Here is a 21,492-nt window from a genome sequence, read left to right as displayed (position 1 = left end):
GTGATGTCGTGATCGATTGATTGTTTGTCGAGGTTCCGGTCGTCCTAGCTAGATCATGTCCCAGCCAGAGTCCCTGTGGAGTGGAGTTCACCACCTTCATCGTTGTTCCGCTGCTAGAAGTATTCCGCTGCTATGAGTTGTTCCGCTGCTAGCATAGAGCTTCCTTAGCAGGCGTAGTGTCGTCGTGCTGGTGTGATCCTTTGTAAGATCAGATCCTTGTATTATTATCCTTTGTTATAAGAGCTAATTTGTTCTATGTCAAGCAGTGTCGTATTCCAGAGACTTCTCCTCGATCTCTGGGCTGGAATACGGGGCGTTCCGGTCTCTCTGAGCTAGGGTGCCACACTCTCTCCCCCTCTCTCCCGGTGGCGCCAGAGTGCCATTGGGGCAAGGATCGTGATGGCGATCTACATCAACAATCTTGTTACCATCAACACCAACTTTCTCCCCCTCTATGCAGCGGTGTAACACCTCTTCTCCCCACTGTAATCTCTACTTAAACATGGTGCTTAACTCCATATATTATTTCCCAATGATATTTGTCCATCCTATGATGTTTGAGTAGATCTGTTTTTGTCCTATGGGTTAAACGTGATCTTGGTTGGTATGAGTGTATATTTTATTTATGGTGCTATCCTACGGTGCCCTCCGTGTCATGCAAATGGAGGGATCTCCACTGTAGGGTGTTGCAGTATGTTCATGATTCTCGAGTAAGTGGGTTGTGCGTATGGGAGTAAAGAGGACTTGATACTTAATGCTATGGTTGGATTTTACGACCTTAATGGTCTTTAGTAGTTGCGGATGCTTGCTAGAGTTCCAATCATAAGTGCATATGATCCAAGTAGAGAAAGTATGTTAGCTCATGACTCTCCCTCATATAAAATTGCATGAATGATTACTGGTCTAGTTATCGATTGCCTAGGGACAAATGACTTTCTTGTTGACAAAAGCTACCCACTTTTATTACCTTGCAATTTATTCGTAGTTTTATTCTCGCAAAGTACTCATAGTTTTATTCTTGCAAAATAGTTTTATACTTGTTCTAGGTAAAGCAAACATCAAGTGTGCATAGAGTTGTATCGGTGGTCGATAGAACTTGAGGGAATATTTGTTCTACCTTTAGCTCCTCATTGGGTTCGACACTCTTATTTATCGAAGAAGGCTACAAATGATCCCATATACTTGTGGGTTATTAGTGACCGGCCCAGCCCCTCTTCAACATCCTCAAGGTGCTTCTCCCCGGGGTCCTGTTGGACCAAGGTGTCGACCTCGGCCATGACGACCACCTCTTCAGCCCCCGTCATATTAACATCGGGGGCCAGGGTGGATGTCGCCTCCCTGATACGTCCATTTTGCATCATTCTTTTATGTTGATAGTTATTGCATTATGGGTTGTTATTGCACATTATGGTACAATACTTATGCCTTTTCTCTCATTTTACAAGGATTACATGAAGAGGGAGAATGCCAGCAGCTGGAATTCTGGACCAGAAAGGAGCAAGTCTGAGAGACCTATTCTGCACAACTCCAAAAGTCCTGAAAATTGACGGAGAATTATTTTGGAATATATAAAACATATTGGGCAAAGAAAATACCGGAGGGGACCCATCAGGTGGCCAAAAGCCTAGGGGCGCGCCATACCCCCTGGGCGCGCCCCCAGGGCTTGTGGGCCCCCTGGCAAGTCTCCAGTGCCCATCTTCTTATGTATGGAGTGTTTTGACCTGGAAAAATCATAAGGAAGCTTTCGGGATGAAGCGCCGCCGCTTGAGGCAGAACCTGGGCAGATGCAATCTAGGGTTCCGGAGGAGCTGTTGTGCCGGGGAAACTTCCCTCCCGGAGGGGGAAATCGAAGCCATTGTCATCACCAACGATCTTCTCATCAAGAGGGGGTCAATATCCATCAACATCTTCACCAGCACCATCTCCTCTCAAACCCTAGTTCATCTCTGTTATCCGATCTTTGCCTCAAAACCTCGGATTGGTACCTGTGGGTTGCTAGTAGTGTTGATTACTCCTTGTAGTTTATGCTAGTTGGTTTATTTGGTGGAAGATCATATGTACAGATCCTTAACGATATTCAATACCCCTCTGATTATGAACATGAATACGCTTTGTGAGTAGTTACATTTGTTCCCGAGGACATGGGAGAAGTCTTTTTATAAGTAATTATGTGAATTTGGTATTCATTCGATATTTTGATGAGATGTATGTTGTCTTTCGTCGGGTGGTGTTATGTGAACATCGACTACATGACACTTCACCATGATTTGGGCCTAGGGGAAAGCACTGGAAAGTAATAAGTAGATGATGGGTTGCTAGAGTGATAGAAGCTTAAACCCTAGTTTATGCGTTGCTTCATAAGGGGCTGATTTGCATCCATATGTTTCATGCTATGGTTAGATTTATCTTAATTCTTCTTTCATAGTTGCGGATGCTTGTGAGAGGGGTTAATCATAAGTGGGAGGCTTGTCCAAGTAAGGGCAACACCCAAGCACCGTTCCACCCACATATCAAATTATCAAAGTAAGGAACGTGAATCATATGAGCATGATGAAAACTAACTTGACAATAATTCCCATGTGTCCTCGGGGGTGCTTTGCTTTATATAAGATTTTGTCCAGGCTTATCCTTTGCTACAAAAAGGATTAGGCCACCTTGCTACACATTAGTTACACTTGTTACTTGTTACCTGTTATGAATTATCTTATCACAAAACTATTTGTTATCGATGATTTCAGTGCTTGTAGAGAATACCTTGTTGAAAACCGCTTGTCATTTCCTTCTGCTCCTCGTTGGGTTCGACACTTACTTATCGAAAGGACTACAATAGATCCCCTATACTTGTGGGTCATCACTCCCCTAGCCCGTTATGCACTTGGGGAGGAGCAGCGGGCTCTAGAGTCCCGCTGGCGGATGGCAATCCACTTGAGGAACCATTGGGGAACACCCTTGGCGGACTGCGTAAGAAAAGGCGCTTTATGAGTTTACCTTTGCTAAAAAGAACATGTCATATAGAAAGACAGGCTATAAAGACGACGTCTTACCCTCGAGGTGCCAGCTTCTTTTTCCCCAGCATGACGAGCTCTTCTTCTGAGTCGCCGGAGAGCTCGACTCTCTCCGGCAACTTGCCGGCGCCCCTAGCCATGGTCCTCCTCGACCTCTTTGAGCCATCAGGCCGCATGACGTCTTTGGCATCCTCTAACGCCACCCTCTTGCCCTTTGGGGGAGGGTTCTCTTCTTCATCATCATCCTCCGTGTCACCGTTATGAGCGGAGGAGGCGTGGATCTCTTCAGACCGGCTGACTGAGGTCTCCCGGGCTTGAGCACTTACCTTGCCCTTTAGGGACTTCGCCCCTTTGGGGGCCACCACGTGCGGCTCCTTGACTAAGAGCGTCGTGAGCAGAGGGGTCATTGGCTCCTCTGGTACTGGAGCTGGGCATCGCTCTTCTTGCGCCCATGATAGCCACTTCTGCACACATTAAGCATAAGGCAATTCGTAAGAATCTACCCGTCTGTATAAAAGACGAGCTTTTGGGTACGAGTGTTACAACACTTTCTGGGGGGCGCCATGGCCGTGCTCGAAGCCGAGGTCCTCCTCCTCCTGGGGAATCTTGTCCACGGCTAGCTTCATGAGTTTCGTCCACATAATGGCCAAGGTGGAGTGAAAGAAGGCTGTGAGGAGGGGGCATGTGCTCGGGCTTCTGCGCCCACATTGGGGTGGCTCGGAGCTGGGGCGGTAGCAATGACGTCGACGAGCTGGAGGTTCTTGGTGGTGGCTCACCACTTGATCTTCTTGATCATGGTTTCCACCTCGGTTGGGTTCCCCCAAGCGATGCCCTTCTCTTCCAAGACCTGAGCTTCTTCAGGGGTCCTATCATTAAGCATATGGGGGGAAACAAAAATTGATGATATTCCGGAGAAAACGAGCACGATCTCCACCTCGCCGGGACATGCTAGTAAAAAGGCTGCCACGGGCTGCGATTTGGGGGAAGCAGTAACTGCTTGACCTATCGTCAAGTTAGCCGTCTTGATAAAGTTGACAGAGTAAGTGGTACTATTGACACCGAGATGGTTGGCCTTCGAGGCTAAGTTATCCAATCTCTTTGGGCAGGTGGTACAAGTTCGATTGAGCCTTGGCTGGCATCACTCCTTTGATGGAGTGGTCCAAGGATAATATGATGGAACTTGTCTGTCGAGCCAACAACTATGGATCCGAGATTGTTATTGAAGCCGTCCTCATCATAGAAGACCAGTTCAGGGGCTACTGAACATGTCCTGGATTATGGGGTCCTAACCTAGCCGACCCATTCTCCTCAGGTTGGGCCGATGGGCCGTCATTCATGGTCAACATGGACTCTAGAGGCCGTACGCGAGAGGCATGATCAACATTTACTCCACCGAAGACTTGACGTATACTCCAAGATCTTTGTCGTCGCCTAGCTCCTAGATACCGGCCTTGTAACCCTAGAAACCCTCCCTGGCGTGTATATAAGTCATAGGGTTTAGCCCATAGAGAGTGTTGGGGAACGCGGTATTTCAAAAAAATTCCTACGATCACACAAGATCTATCTAGGATATGCATAGCAACAAGAGGGGAGAGTGTTTCTACATACCCTCGTAGACCGAAAGCGGAAGCATTTAATATCGCGGTTGATGTAGTCGAACGTCTTCGCAATCCAACCGATCCAAGCACCGAACGTGCGGCACCTTCGCGTTCAGCACACGTTCAGCTCGATGACGTCCCTCTAGCTCTTGACCCAGTTGAGGCCGAGGGAGAGTTCCGTCAGCACGACGACATGGCGACGGTGATGATGAAGTTACCGCCGCAGGGCTTCGCCTAAGCACTACGACGATATGACCGAGGTGTGTATCTATGGAGGGGGGCACCGCACATGCTAAGAGAAACTTTGGTGTCTATGGGGTGCCCCCTCCCACGTATATAAAGGGGGAGGGAGGAGGAGGCCGGCCAAGGTGTGGCACGCCCAGGGGAGTCCTACTCCAAGTAGGATTCCCCCCCCCCTTTCCTATTCCCACAAGGAGAAGGGGGGAAGGAAGAGGAGAAGAGAAGGAAAGGGGGCCGGCCCCCATACCCTAGTCCAATTCGTTTTGCCACTCCCTGACATGCCTCCTCTCTTCTACCACTAGGCCCATGAGGCCCAATAACTTCCCGGAGGGGTCCGGCAACCCCCGGTACTCTGAAACTCATCCGAAACAACCAGAACCATTCAGGTGTCCGAATGTAACCTTCCAATATATGAATCTTTGTGCCTCAGCCATTCAGAGACTCCTCGTCGTGTCTGTGATCTCATCCGGGACTCCGAACACCTTCGGTCACCAAATCACATAACTCATAATATAAATCGTCATCAAATGTTAAGCGTGTGGACCCTACGGGTTCGAGAACTATGTAGACATGACCGAGACACATCTCTGGTCAATAAACAATAGCAGAACCTGGATGCTCATATTGTCTACTACATATTCTACGAAGATCTTTATCGATCAAACCGCACAACAACATACATTGTTCCCTTTATCATCGGTATGTTACTTTCCCGAGATTCAATCGTCGGTATCAACTTACCTAGTTCAATCTCGTCACCGGAAAGTCTCATTACTCGTTCCGTAATGCATCATCCCGTGGCTAACTCATTAGACACATTGCTTGCAAGGCTCATAGTGATGTGCATTACCGAGAGGGCCCAGAGGTACCTTTAAGATACATGGAGTGACAAATCCTAATCTCGATCTATGCCAACTCAACAAACACCGTCGGAGACACCCATAGAGCTTCTTTATAATCACCCAGTTACGTTGTGACGTTTGATAGCACACAAGGTATTCCTACGGTATTCGGGAGTTGCATAATCTTATAGTCAAAGGAATATGTATAAGTCATAAAGAAAACAATAGCAATAAAAGTTAACGGTCATTATGCAAAGCTAACGGATGGGTCTTGTCCATCACATCATTCTCTAATGATGTGATCCCGTTCATCAAATGACAACACATGTCTATGGCTAGGAAACTTAACCATCTTTGATTAACGAGCTAGTCAAGTAGAGGCATACTAGGGACACTCTGTTTTGTCTATGTATCCACACATGTATCAAGTTTATGGTTAATACAATTCTAGCATGAATAATAAACATTTATCATGATATAACGAAATATAAATAACAACTTTATTATTGCCTCTAGGGCATATTTCCTTTAGTCTCCCACTTGCACTAGAGTCAATAATCTAGTTGACATCATCATGTGATTTAACACCAATAGTTCACATCTTTATGTGATTAGTTCACATCACCATGTGACCAACACCCAAATGGTTTACAAGAGTCAATAATCTAGTTCACATCGCCATGTGATTAACACCAAAAGATTACTAAGGTGTGAACATGTTTTGCTTGTGAGTGAAGTTTAGTCAATGGGTTTGTCATATTCAGAGCCGTATGTATTTTGCAAATTTTCTATGTCTACAGTGCTTTGCATGGAGCTACTCTAGCTAATTGCTCCCACTTTTAATATGTATCCAGATTGGCACTCAGAGTCATCCGGATCGGTGTAAAAGCTTGCATCGACGTAACTCTTTACGACAAACTCTTTATCACCTCCATAACCGAGAAATATCTCCTTAGTCTTCTAAGGATAATTTTGACCGTTGTCTAGTGATCCACTTCTGGATCAATATCGTACCCCCTTGACAAACTCATGGCAATGTACACAATAGGTTTGGTACACAGTATAGCATACTTTATAGAACCTATGGCTGAGGCATAGGGAATGACTTTCATTCTCTTTCTATTTTCTGTCGTGGTCGTGTGTTGAGTCTTACTCAACTTTACACCTTGCAATACATGCAAGAAATCCTTATTTGATTGTTCCATTTTGAACTACTTCAAAATCTTGTCAATGTATGTACTCATTGAAAAATCATATCAAGCATCTTGATCTATCTCTATAGATCTTGATGCCCAATATGTAAGTAGCTTCATCAAGTTCTTTCTTTGAAAAACTCCTTTCAAACACTCCTTTATGCTTTTCAGAAAATTCTACATCATTTCCGATCAACAATATGTCATTCACATATACTTATAAGAAAGGTTGTAGTGCTCCCAATCACTTTCTTTTAAATACAGGCTTCACCGCAAGTCTGTATAATACTATATGCTTTGATCAACTCATCAAAGCATATATTCCAACTCCGAGATGCTTGCACCAGTCCATAGATGGATCGTTGGAGCTTGCACATTTTGTTAGCACCGTTAGGATTGACAAAAACTTCTGGCTGTATCATATACAACTCTTCTTTAATAAATCCATTAAGGAATGCAGTTTTGACATCCATTTGTCAGATTTCATAAAATGTGGCAATTGCTAACATGATTCGGACAGACTTTAAGCATCTATATGAGTGAGAAAATCTCATTGTAGTCAACACCTTAACCTTGTCAAAAACACTTTTCGACAAGTCGAGATTTGTAGATAGTAACACTACTATCAGCGTCCGTCTTCCTCTTGAAGATCCATTTATTCTCAATGACTTGCCGATCATCGGGCAAGTCCACCAAAGTCCACACTTTTTCTCATACATGGATTCTATCTCAGATTTCATGGCCTCAAGCTATCTGTCAAAATCTGGGCTCATCATCGCTTCCTCATAGTTCGTAGGTTTGTCATGGTCTATTAACATGACTTCCAGAACAGGATTACTATACCACTCTGGTGCGGATCGTGCTCTGGTTGACCTAGGAGGTTCAATAGTAACTTGATCTGAAGTCTCATGATCATCATCATTAACTTCCTCACTAATTGGTGTAGGTATCACTAGAACTGATTTCTATGATGAATCATTTTCCAATACGGGAGAAGGTACAATTACCTCATCAAGTTCTACTTTCCTCCCACTCACTTCTTTCAAGAGAAACTCCTTCTCTAGAAAGGATCCATTCTTATCAATCTATATCTTGCCTTCGGATCTGTGATAGAAGGTGTACCCAACAGTCTCCTTTGGGTATCCTATGAACACACATTTCTCCAATTTGGGTTCGAGCTTGTCAGGTTGAAGCTTTTTTACATAAGCATCGCAGCCCAAACTTTAAGAAATGACAACTTTGGTTTCTTGCCAAACCATAGTTCATAGGTGTCGTCTCAACGGATTTAGATGGTGCCCTATTTAACATGAATGCAGCTCTCTCTAATGCATAACCCCAAAACGATAGTGGTAAATCGGTAAGAGACATCATAGATCGCACCATATCTAATAAAGTATGGTTACGACGTTCGGACACACCATTATGTTGTGGTGTTCCAGGTGGCATGAGTTGTGAAACTATTCCACATTGTTTCAAATGCAGACCAAACTCATAACTCAAATATTCACCTCCACGATCAGATCGTAGAAACTTTATTTTCTTGTTACAATGATTTTCCACTTCACTCTGAATTTCTTTGAACTTTTCAAATGTTTCAGACTTGTGTTTCATCAAGTAGATATACCCATATCTGCTCAAATCATCTGTGAAGGTCAGAAAATAACGATACCCGCCGCAAGCCTCAACACTCATCGGACCACATACATCAGTATGTATTATTTCCTATAAGTCAGTTGCTCACTCCATTGTTCCGGAGAACGAAGTCTTAGTCATCTTGCCCATGAGGCATGGTTCGCAAGCATCAATTGATTCATAATCAAGTGATTCCAAAAGCCCATCGGCATGGACTTTCTTCAGCTTTACATGAATATGACCTAAATGGCAGTGCCACAAATATGTTGCATTATCATTATCAACTTTGCATCTTTTGGCATCAATATTATGAATATGTGTATAACCATGATCGAGATTCAACAAAGCATTCACATTGGGTGTATGACCATTGAAGGTTTTATTCATGTAAACATAACAACAATTATTCTCTGACTTAAATGAATAACTGTATTGCTATAAACATGATACAATCATATTCATGCTCAACGCAAACACCAAATAACATTTATTTAGGGTCAACACTAATCCCGAAGGTAAAGGGAGTATGTGATGGTGATCTTATCAACCTTGGAATCACTTCCAATACACATCGTTGCCTCGCCCTCAAATAGTCTCTGTTCATTTTGTAACTCATGTTTCGAGTTACTAATCATAGGAACTGAACCGGTATCAAATACCCTGGGGATACTATGAACACTAGTAAACTACACATCAATAACATGTATATCAAATATACCTTTCACTTTGCCATCCTTCTTATTCGCCTAGTATTTGGGGTAGTTCCGCTTCCAGTGACCATTCCCTTTGCAGTAGAAGCAGTTAGTTTCAGGCTTAGGTCTAGCATTGGGTTTCTTCACGGGAATGGCAACTTGCTTGCCATTCCAGTGAAGTTCCCTTTCTTTTCCTTTGCCCCTTTTCTTGAAACTAGTGGTCTTGTTAACCACCAAAACATGATGTTCTTTCTTGATTTCTACCTTTTCCGCTTTCAGCATCATGAAGAGCTCGGGAATTGTCTTCGTCATCCCATGCATATTATAGTTCATCACAAAGTTCCAGTAACTTGATGATAGTGACTAGAGAACTCTATCATTCACTATCTTATCTGGAAGATTAACTCCCACTTGATTCAAGCGATTGCAGTACTCAGACATTCTGAGCACATGCTCACTGGTTGAATTATTCTCCTCCATCTTGTAGACAAAGTACTTGTCAGAGGTCTCATACCTCTCGACTTGGACATGAGTTTGAAATACCAATTTCAGCTCTTGAAACATCTTATATGCTCCGTGGCATTCAGAACATTTTTGAAGTCCCGGTTCTAAGCCGTAAAGCATGGCGCACTAAACTATCAAGTAGTCATCATACCGAGCTTGCCAAATGTTCATAACATCTGCATCAGCTCCTACAAAAGGTCTGTCACCTAGCGGTGCATCAAGGACATAATTCTTCTGTGCAGCAATGAGGATAATCCTCAAATCACGGATCCAGTCCGCATCATTGCTACTATAATCTTTCAACTTATTTTTCTCTAGGAACATATCAAAAAATAAACGGGGAGCTATAACGTGAGCTATTGATCTACAACATAATTTGCAAATACTATCAGGACTAAGTTCATGATAAATTAAAGTTCAATTAATCATATTACTTAAGAACTCCCACTTAGATAGACATCCCTCTAGTCATCTAAATGATCTCATGTGATCCATATCAACTGAACCATGTCCGATCATCACGTGAGATGGAGTAGTTTTCAATGGTGAACATCACTATGTTGATCATCTCTACTATATGATTCACGTTCGGCCTTTCGGTCTCAGTGTTCCGAGGCCATATCTGCATATGCTAGGCTCGTCAAGTTTAACCCGAGTATTCCGCGTGTGCAAAACTGGCTTGCAACCGTTGTATGTGAACGTAGAGCTTATCACACCTGATCATCACGTGGTGTTTCGGCATGACGAACAGTCGCAACGGTGCATAATCAGGGAGAACACTTATACCTTGAAATTTAGTGAGGGGTCATCTTATAATGCTGCCGCCGTACTAAAAAATAAGATGCATAAAAGATAAACATCACATGCAATCAAAATATGTGACATGATATGGCCATTATCACATTGTGCCTTTGATATCCATCTCCAAAGTACCGGCATGATCTCTATCGTCACCGACATGACACCATGATCTTCATCATCTTGATCTCTATCAACGTGTCGTCACATCATCGTCTCACCAACTATTGCTTTTGCAAATATTTCTATCGCATAGCGATAAAGTAAAACAATTATATGGCACTTGCATCTTATGCAATAAAGAGACAACCATACGGCTCCTGCCAGTTGCCCATAACTTTAACAAAACATGATCATCTCATAAACAAATTATATCACATCATGTCTTGACCATATCACATCACAACATGCCCTACAAAAACAAGTTAGACGTCCTCTACTTTGTTTTTGCAAGTTTTACGTGGCTGCTACGGGCTTCTAGCAACAACTGTTCTTACCTACGCATCAAAACCACAACGACTTTTCATCGAGTGTGTTGTTTTAACCTTCAACAAGGACCGGGCGTAGTCAAACTTGATTCAACTAAAGTTGGAGAAACAGACACCCGCCAGCCACCTGTGTGCAAAGCACGTTGGTAGAACCAGTCTCATGAACATGGTCATGTAATGTCGGTCCAGGCCGCTTCATCCAACAATACCTCCGAATCAAAGTAAGACATTTCTAGTAAGCAGTATGACTATTATCACCCAAACTCATTGTGTTCTACTCGTGCATATAACATCCATGCATAGACCTGTCTCGGATGCCACTATTGGGGAACGCAGTATTTCAAAAAGTTTGCTACGATCATGCAAGATCTATCTAGGAGATGCATAGAAATGAGAGGGGAGAGTCTGTCTACGTACCCTCATAGACCGAAAGCGGAAGCGTTTAATAACGCGGTTGATGTAGTCAAACGTCTTCGCGATCCAACCGATGCAAGCACCGAACGTATGACACCTCCGCGTTCAGCACACGTTTAGCTCGATGACATCCCTCGAGCTCTTGATCCAGTTGAGGCCGAGAGAGAGTTCCGTCAGCACGACGGCGTGGCGACGGTGATGATGAAGTTACTGGCGCAGGGCTTCGCCTAAGCACTACGACGGTATGACTGAGGTGTGTAACTGTGGAGGGGGCACCGCACATGGCTAAGAGAAACTTTGGTGTCTATGGGGTGCCCCCCTCCCACATATATAAAGGGGGGAGGGAGGAGGAGGCCGGCCAAGGTGTGATGCACCCAAGGGGGGAGTCCTACTCCAAGTAGGATTCGCCCCCCCCCCCCCTTCCTATTCCCACAAGGAGAAGGAGGAAGGAAGAGGAGAAGAAAAGGAAAGGGGGGCCGGCCCCCCAACCCGCCAGCCAACCACCTGTGTGCAAAGCACGTCGGTAGAACCAGTCTCGCGTAAGCGTACGCGTAATGTCGGTCCGGGCCACTTCATCCAACAATACCGCCGAACCAAAGTATGACATGCTGGTAAGCAGTATGACTTATATCGCCCACAACTCACTTGTGTTCTACTCGTGCATAACATCAACGCATAAAACCTGGCTCGGATGCCACTGTTGGGGAACGTAGTAATTTCAAAAATTTCCCTATACACACGCAAGATCATGGTGATGCATAGCAACGAGAGGGGAGAGTGTTGTCTACGTACCCTCGTAGACCGGCAACGGAAGCGTTGACACAACATAGAGGAAGTAGTCGTACGTCTTCCCAATCCGATCGATCCAAGTACCGAACGTACGGCACCTTCGAGTTCTGCACACGTTCAACTCGGCAACGTCCCTCGAGCTTCGATCCAGCCGAGTGTTGAGGGAGAGTTTTGTCAGCACGACGGCGTGATGACAGTGATGATGTTCTACCGATGCAGGGCTTCGCCTAAGCACCACTACGATATGACCGAGGTGGAATATGGTGGAAGGGGGCACCACACACGGCTAAGGAACGATCACGAAGATCAACTTGTGTGTCATGGGGTGCCCCCTTGCCCCCGTATATAGGAGGGAGAGGGGGAGGTGCGGCCGGCCCTAGGGGTGTGCCTGGAGGAGTCCTACTCCCACCGGGAGTAGGACTCCCCCCTCTTGCCTTGTTGGAGAAGGAAAGGGGAAGGGGGAAAGAGGAAAGGGGGGCGCCCCCCCCCCTTCATTGTCCTATTCGGACTAGGGGGGAGGGGGCGTGCAGCCTGCCCTGGCCGGCCCTCCTCTTCTCCCTTAGGGCCCATGTAGGCCCCTTAACCCCCGGGGGGTTCCGGTAACCCCCCGGTGCTCCGGTAAAATCCCGATTTCACCTGAAATGTTTTGGATATCCAAATATAGGCTTCCAATATATCAATCATTATGTCCCGACCATTTCGAGACTCCTTGTTATGTCCGTGATCACATCCGGGATTTCAAACAACCTTCGGTACATCAAAACACAAAAACCCTAATTACGATCGTCACCGAACTTTAAGCGTCCGGACCCTACGGGTTCGAGAACTATGTAGACATGACCGAGACACGTCTCCGGTCAATAACCAATAGTGGAACCTGGATGCTCATATTGGCTCCTACATATTCTATGAAGGTCTTTATCGGTCAGACCGCATAACAACATACGTTGTTCCCTTTGTCATCGGTATGTTACTTGCCCGAGATTCGATCGTCGGTATCTCAATACCTACTTCAATCTCGTTACTGGCAAGTCTCTTTACTCGTTCCGTAATACACTATCCTGCAACTAACTCATTAGTTGCAATGCTTGCAAGGCTTAAGTGATGTGCATTATCGAGAGGGCCTAGAGATACCTCTCCGACAATCGGAGTGACAAATCCTAATCTCGAAATACACCAACCCAACAAGTACCTTTGGAGACACCTGTAGAGCACCTTTATAATCACCCAGTTACATTGTGACGTTTGGTAGCACACAAAGTGTTCCTCCGGTAAACGGGAGTTGCATAATCTCATAGTGATAGGAACATGTATAAGTCATGAAGAAAGCAATAGCAACATAGTAAACGATCAAGTGCTAAGCTAACGGAATGGGTCAAGTCAATCACATCATTCTCCTAATGATGTGACCCAGTTAATCAAATGACAACTCATGTCTATGGTCAGGAAACATAACCATCTTTGATCAACGGGCTAGTCAAGTAGAGGCATACTAATGACAATCTGTTTGTCTATGTATTCACACATGTATTATGTTTCCGGTTAATACAATTCTAGCATGAATAATAAACATTTATCATGATATAAGGAAATAAATAATAACTTTATTATTGCCTCTTGGGCATATTTCCTTCATCCCTGGCCTGCCTCCTCTCTTCTACTACTAGGCCCATGAGGCCCAATAACTTCCGGGGGGTACTCCGAAACTCATCCGAAACGACCAGAACCATTCAGGTGTCCGAATGTAACCTTCCAATTTATGAATCTTTATGTCTCGACCATTTCGAGACTCCTCGTCATGTCCGTGATCTCATCCAGGACTCTGGCCAACCTTCGATCATCAAATCACATAACTCATAATATAAATCGTCATCGAACGTTAAGCGTGCGGACCCTACGGGTTCGAGAACTATGTAGACATGACCGAGACACATCTCTGGTCAATAACCAATAGCGGAACCTGGATGCTCATATTGGCTCCTACATATTCTACGAAGATCTTTATCAGTCAAACCCCATAACAACATACATTGTTCCCTTTGTCATCGGTATGTTACTTGCCCGAGATTCGATCGTCGGTATCATCATACCTAGTTCAATCTCATCACCGGAAAGTCTCTTTACTCGTTCAGTAATACATCATCTCGTGGCTAACTCATTAGACACATTGCTTGCAAGGCTCATTATGATGTGCATTACCGAAAGGGCCCAGAGATACCTCTCCGATACACAGAGTGACAAATCCTAATCTCGATCAATGACAACTCAACAAACAACATCGGAGACATCTGTAGAGCATCTTTATAATAACTCAGTTACGTTGTGACGTTTGATAGCACACAAGGTGTTCCTCCGGTATTCGAGAGTTGCATAATCTCATAGTTAAAGGAATATGTATAAGTCATGAAGAAAACAATAGCAATAAAACTTAATGATCATTATGTTAAGCTAACGGATGGGTCTTGTCCATCACATCATTCTCTAATGATGTGATCCCGTTCATCAAATGACAACACATGTATATGGCTAGGAAACTAAACCATCTTTGATTAACGAGCTAGTCAAGTAGAGGCATACTAGGGACACTCTGTTTTGTCTATGTATCCACACATGTATCAAGTTTCCGGTTAATACAATTCTAGCATGAATAATAAACATTTATCATGATATAAGGAAATATAAATAACAACTTTATTATTGCCTCTAGGGCATATTTCCTTCAGAGAGGACATCAACGCAAAAATCATTCGCCTAGCCCCAGAGTTAGACCACACATTACAATCTCGAGGTAGATCAACTCTGTACTCGATACATCTTCATCAATATTAACAAGAGCAGGACATAGGGTTTTACTTCCATCAAGAGGGCCCGAACCTGGGTAACATTGTCTCCTCCGTTCCTATTACCTTTGGCCCGAAATCCACAACTCAGGACCCCCTACCCTGAGGTATGTCGGTTTTGACACTAACACCAGTCAAAATGTCAATAGAATGAGAGAAGGAGGAGCGTCGAGCACAACCAGAACATGTTCATCATCATCTTCATCCACAAACCCTAACCGCAGTCATTTTCACCTCCATAGCCATCTCCACCACCATAGTGCTCGCTCATCTAGTTCATACTTGTAATCGTGTATCGCACAAGGCATCCATTGTAAGACATATTGCAGTCAATCAATCACAAGATGTGTTCTTCAATGTTTTCTTCCCGTGATCTGATCTCTATGTGTGAGTAGATCGGTAAGGTATGGGGTGAGGCATGAGCCTTGCAACCCCAGATATTTTGTGAAGGGGTTAATGGATGTCTTTGACACAATGTCTCGTATATGTGTGAAATAAAATTGTTTCATGAAGTATCTCTTGTCTTGTTCGCGATTTTTCATCCCTGCAGGTACCCAGGATCATGGAGATTGAGCACCGGTGAGGCTAGGAGCAAGGGGACCGTGAAGTGCTATACTGAACACCGGTGACAGTAAGATTTAGTTGGGTAACATGACATATTTAAACATTTTATACTGCAACTTATCTCGAGTTTATTTTGCATAAGTTGCATGTGTATTGACGTCATTGTGTAAGTGCATATGTTTCACCCATTTTTTCGAGCCGCACACCGTAGAACAATTGTTCTACTGTAGTTTTTCTTTAATAAACAATATACAACGGGAAAGGAAAAAAGAGAGAGAAAAGCTAAAGCCCAAAGAACAACCTATCGTTCACCTTGCAAACTACAAAACAACATATTACATACTTCTTAAAATTATTACACAAGTTGGCTTATATGTCGCATGTAATTATGTGGGAAGATTTTTCCTCACAACTTTCTTTGAACTGCCAAAAAATTATTGCAATGGTGTTTTAACAAAACAATTGAATGTTTGATGGTATGACTTAGTGTTCGCTCACCCAAGTGAGATCAAAAGTGACATATTCTTTCCTCATTGTGAGCACCTAGTTTGCACGGTTAGGCAATGAAAAATGTGCCGTGAAAATATTATGGCTCTATCCAACATTGTCCGAACATTGCTAAGTTCAGGGCGCAATTAAGAGGACAAAATCAGAAAGATACTATGTGGGTGTTTGGCTAGGATTAACTCTAGCTTTTGGGTTTTGCCTTATAAGCCGAATAAGCACATATTTATTTGATTTTGGCTTATAAAAGCCAAAGCCAAAATCACATAAATAGGAACACCTCTTTCCTTTGTCACATTGTGCTCCTATGTTTGTTTGGCAAGCATTTTTTTTTCTGGCTAAGGTTGACACATTGTAAACAAGATATCATCAGGTTCATTTAAATAGCAGTTATAGTTCGTGATTAGAGCATCCAGGTGCAAGGAACACTCTTATACTAAAGAAGGCACAAGAAAAATAATTATCTATGCCACGGTTTCCATTGCTAATTGACGGAGAGAAGCCACATCATGTTTCAAGCTGCGCCTTTCCACCTAAAATCAAATTAATTCGAAATTGTATAGCATGTTCGGTGGGCAGGAGATGATGCTATCTGAACCCAACTTGCAAGCACAACAAATGATGCACGATTTAAGGTCGACTCAAAAATTATGCTAATATGGTATCGACCTCAAATTTGCATGCTGGTGACAACCTAAAATCTTTTCTCTATTATCCATATGCACGTGTGGGTGGTGAACTGGTGATGGATATTGTCATGGATGTGTTTGTGTGGTGATGAATTTTTTTTAATGTACAAGCTTATTCTGGTGGGCGTTGTTGCCAAGAGAAAAGAGGAGGTTAATCTTTAGGCGTTGGCGGGAGCCAAAAACCTGAATGCACTTATGTCTCAAGAGTAGTCTTTCATTTTTTTTACCATTTTGTGGCTCTTGTCTAAACTTTCTTGTCAATTAATAAAAATGACGAGTCTTTTGCCTTGTTTCAAAACAAATTCTGATGGGAAATTAGTACGAATCTTCCATGCCCGTGAAAGTGTTTCCCTAAATAAATAGACTCAACGACGCATGCATGCCGGTGACCCCAGCCTCCAGTCTTTAGCTTTCCGTTTTCGGCATTTTCGAAGAGCGACGTCCTCTCTGACAGCCGTGGCTATCAGTTTTTGGGATGAGTTAGTTCCACTCGGTCATGGTCAAGCCAATCAGCAGCTTCCTGATCTGGTATCCACGCACTCACAGTACTGGTACGCATCGCATCCCCTGTGTTCTTTTCTCTGTTTCACAATCACAACGGGCCTTCGTTGCCTGCTTCTGTAGCTACACCATAGTAGCAAGATCGACATCCACAAATAGTGTAGTACTACTCCCTCCGTTCGAAAATACTTTCATCGAAATAGTTGTATTTAGACTTATTTTAATTATAGATATATCCATTTTATTTATTTTTGAGGATAAGTATTTTCGGACGGAGGGAGTAGGCAGTAACATCGACAGGAGCAGATACGTACGTACTAGTACGTAACACGAGCATCGATATGTGCAGAAACGCCTGTACCTGTACGAATGCACAACCTAGCAGCTCGACCGGTGGTGTCTATACTACCTCCTGCGGCGCAATTTCCTTGCGTGAGCCGCCGCCACGCGTTGCGTGAATCTGCATATCACTATGTCGCTATCCACGTCCTCATTTTCTTTGCGCGCACACGTGCTGGCCAAACTTGCCGATCTGCCTTCATTTTTCTCTACCTACCCTTTCCCTCTTCATCCGTGGTGCGTGGACATGCAGGCTCGCCGGCGAGTCTCTTGAATGTAAATCGTGTTTTGCGTGTGCGGGTGTGGCGTGGCGATCTCTGGTTAGACGACGCCGATACCCGAACGCGCATCGCATGGTTTGCACGCGCAAACATTCCCCTTCCGGAGGATAATCGTAACTAATCCCTGAACGCAATCCTGGTTCCTGCCCGGAACTCAATACAATCCAGAGATCAGATCACGGCAGACGGCACTCTCTCGACGTGTTTGCGCGCTCAGATTGGCCGGACGACTGATGCGCAGATCGACGCGTCCGTCTGCCCGTCGGATCGTGAGGATTTTAAGTAAATTCCAACTCACGACCCTAAATAACGTTTGATTTGTTTGGATTTTGTCCGTTTGAATGAAAAAACGTGTCCAGTTTTGACCGTCTGCCTACTAAGGCACCTTACCGGCGGCCGCATCTTATTTTGTCCGGCTTGCCGAAAAAGAAAACCGGCCACACATTTAAAACCATGTGAATAAACTTAATTAAACAGTCTGATAATATTTAAACCGTTTGAACTAGTCCTGGCCTTACATTAAACTTAACTTCAAATTAAAAAACATAAAATAGACATGATGACGCCGCTGCCGTGGTCGCCCTCGATGCCGCCATCTTCACACCCCATCGTCCTCCTCGTCGTCGTCCCAGGTGAGGTCGATGTACGGTGGCGGCTGCCAGAGGTGGGCTCACGGCTCCTGCCTGGCCGGAGGCGCATGCGGAGGTCGCTGCACAACCTTTGGCCGTGGTGCCGACGGTGACCACGTGTCGGCACCCACCCAGACAGGCAGCACAGACACATACTCTGGCATGCACGACATCGTCTCCGTCCACGACCAAGACTGCCCTCCACCGACACGTCCTCCTGCATGTCCGCCATGACTCCCTCCTTGACGACAGCGTCGAGCTCTCGGATGGCGACATCGCCGGCCGCGGAGAGGGCCATCATATGTTCGAGGCCCTCCCACTGGGCCTCGTCGTGGGTGCAGACGGAGTCCTCCAGCACGAGCCAGATGAACTCGGCCTCCTCCTCGTCGATCATCGAAGGTGGTGGTGGCAGGGACGGCCAAGGGGAAGGGCTGGGCGTCAGGCCGTGAACATGTGCACGCCCGCATGGTAGGGCCGAGCTGAGAGCGCGTGCCTGCGGCAATCTCTAAGGACGGCTGGTAAAATACAACTGCAGCCGCAGGTCGTGCTCATCGTGGAATCAAGTGTCCCATAGAGGTGAATCTAGGGCATACCTGCGGTCATTGACAGGCCAGCCAGGCAACACCCGCAGCGGTGTTGGATCTCCTCGTGGTGAGCGCACCTGCTCACCAGGACCGGGGGCACAGGCACGTGGTCGGCCGACAGATGCCAGTTGTTTGAGAGGTGCACATCGCTCGACGGGAGCGGCGTGCCTGTCTCCCAGTACCTCTGGCATATGTCGACCTTGATGTACGACCGCTGCCGAGGTTGGGCCGCCGGCGGGGAGATGTGGAATGCAGATGGAGAGTGGTGGAGGAGAAGGGCTGGAGCGGCTGCGGCAGCCGGAAGACGACCCGGCCTCGTGGTCGTGCTTCCCCTTGCGGCCGGGGATCCAATGTCAGCCCATGGTGGCTGGAGGCAAGGTGGGGGAGAGGAGGCGGACGGAGCTAGAGTTTGATGAGTATCGGGTTTTGAGGGAGCAAATGTCACCGGGTGTGAAAGTGTGGACTTACCCGTTCATGGCTTCCACATTAAAAAGGATAACAACCGCTTGGCCGGGTGGTTGCGAGGTGGGATCGAAAGAGCGTGTGCCGTAAATGCGGGCGGTGGGAGGTAGGTGGGCGGCTATCATGCGGGTTCGAGGCGGACGCGGGACGGGCGCATGGGCGTCCGTTCGCCGTCCGTCTGGACGTAAATCAGGTGTAAATTTACGTCAAAAATGGGACGGACCGGATAGCAAATGGACAATTAAGGATGGGGTCGAGCGTCGGGCCGTGCCGTCTGTTCGTTTGAACCAAAACGAATACGTCCGGGCCGGATGGGATTGTGCGTTGGAATTGGCCTTAGTCGTACGGCGTACGGGATACCCGCGAAAGGAACAGGTAACCAACGGACGGACGGCCGGCCGGTTGCTGTGGCTTGTGGTTGTGGGAGCATGCACACCGGCCAAAGGCTGGCGTCGCCGTCGATTTGTGGCTGCTACTATGTACAGTAGTGATCAGCACAATACATGCATGCAGCGACAGTGATTCCGTAGCTGTGCATCACTGCAGTGATCGAGGCTTTGGGGATCGATGGAGACGGGCCAATGTACTTTTGCGTATCTGCGTGTCCATGATGGTCCCATCAGTACGTTAATTGTACCATCTTAATGAAGGAAGCGCATTAGAGATTTCCAATACAGGCCGGTGCATTAAAGCGGAACCATTGACAGAGAGCTTACTGCAAGATACAGCAGAGTGCCAGTTTTCCAGCGCTTCACCAAATTAGCTACTAGGAAACTAGAGGAATCAACACAGAATCACCATTACATTACATTAGCCAGGCTAGCAAGCTACTCTAGGGCCGAGAAGAACCAAAGAACTCGAGCGGATTATCTGATTCCCTCCGTACGTCACCATGGATGGATCGGTAATAGAAGAAGCCCGAGCTAGCTGTAGACGGTGACGAGGCGGCGGAAGCACCTGGTGCAAGAGTACTTGCGCTTGTTCTTGAGGCACAGCGGGAGACACAGGATGCGCCGCTCGCTCTCCACGTCGGTCGCCACCACCGGGCCGCCGCAGGACGGGCACGCGCCGGGCGCCTTGCCCGTGCCCACCACCCGCTCCTCCTTCGCCCCGATCATCATCTTCACCGCTCCGCCCACGCCCATTGTTGCCATCGATCGATCGACGATCCCCTCGGTCGCAAGAAACGGAACGAGTGGAAGAAGAGGGGGATCGGAGGAGGGAGGTGGGATTTTGGGTCTGGAAAGTCTGGGGATTTTGAGTGGCCGGTGCCGGGGATGGCATGCCAGGCCCCGTTATATAGCGGAGGAGGGGACGAGGGCGCAGGCAGGACCGTGCGCGGACCGCTGCGCTTGCGCGTGCGGCAGCGACAGGCTTGGTGTTGGTGCCCATTTGGGTTTTTACCTGGTCGAGTGTGGGCAACCCACGGGCGGCTTAGCCCATGTGCGGCCCTCCAGTTCTAGTAGAGGAGTACACGCTACAGTAGCAGCTGCTAGTTGTCTAAAAAAACCATTAAAGAACCCCTAAAAAAGTTGTCTAAAAAAAGTAACAGCTGCTTTTTTTTATAGTTTGCTTACCACATGGACCATGTGGTAAAGTAGCTGCTGCTAGCAGCACTGATTTAAATTTTTAGACAAACCGCTAGTGTATCTCGTTTGAAAATAATCTACTAGTCATGAGTACTGAGAAATGGACAAAAAATGCACGTGCCAGGCACCAGTAGTTCAAGATAATACTGCATTTATATAATTCGAAATTGTCATGTCTACATCTGTTTTTCTTAAGAAACATATTAACATCGGCCGTTCTGCCAAAAAAATATCTACCGGCTGCCGAAAAACCGTACACCGCCAGTATACTACTGCATGTAGTGTCATGTACTCCATGTCGAATTCTCTTTTAAT

The 21,492-nt window shown here is 45.8% G+C and overlaps 1 protein-coding gene across 1 annotated transcript; it reads right to left on the bottom strand.

The window, feature by feature from the left end:
- Positions 1 to 20,247: 20,247 nt before the first annotated feature.
- LOC123185951 (uncharacterized) lies at positions 20,248 to 20,886 on the bottom strand. The gene has a single exon (XM_044597756.1). It carries the CDS (start codon positions 20,740 to 20,742, stop codon positions 20,512 to 20,514), a length of 231 nt encoding a protein of 76 aa, XP_044453691.1. The 5' UTR covers positions 20,743 to 20,886; the 3' UTR covers positions 20,248 to 20,511.
- Between the last annotated feature and the right edge of the window lie 606 nt (positions 20,887 to 21,492).

The sequence above is a fragment of the Triticum aestivum genome, chromosome 2A (assembly GCF_018294505.1).
Source record: "Triticum aestivum cultivar Chinese Spring chromosome 2A, IWGSC CS RefSeq v2.1, whole genome shotgun sequence".
Taxonomy (NCBI): Eukaryota; Viridiplantae; Streptophyta; class Magnoliopsida; order Poales; family Poaceae; genus Triticum; species Triticum aestivum.
Note: the sequence above shows the minus strand (reverse complement) of the source record. Positions and strands in the feature narration are given on the sequence as shown.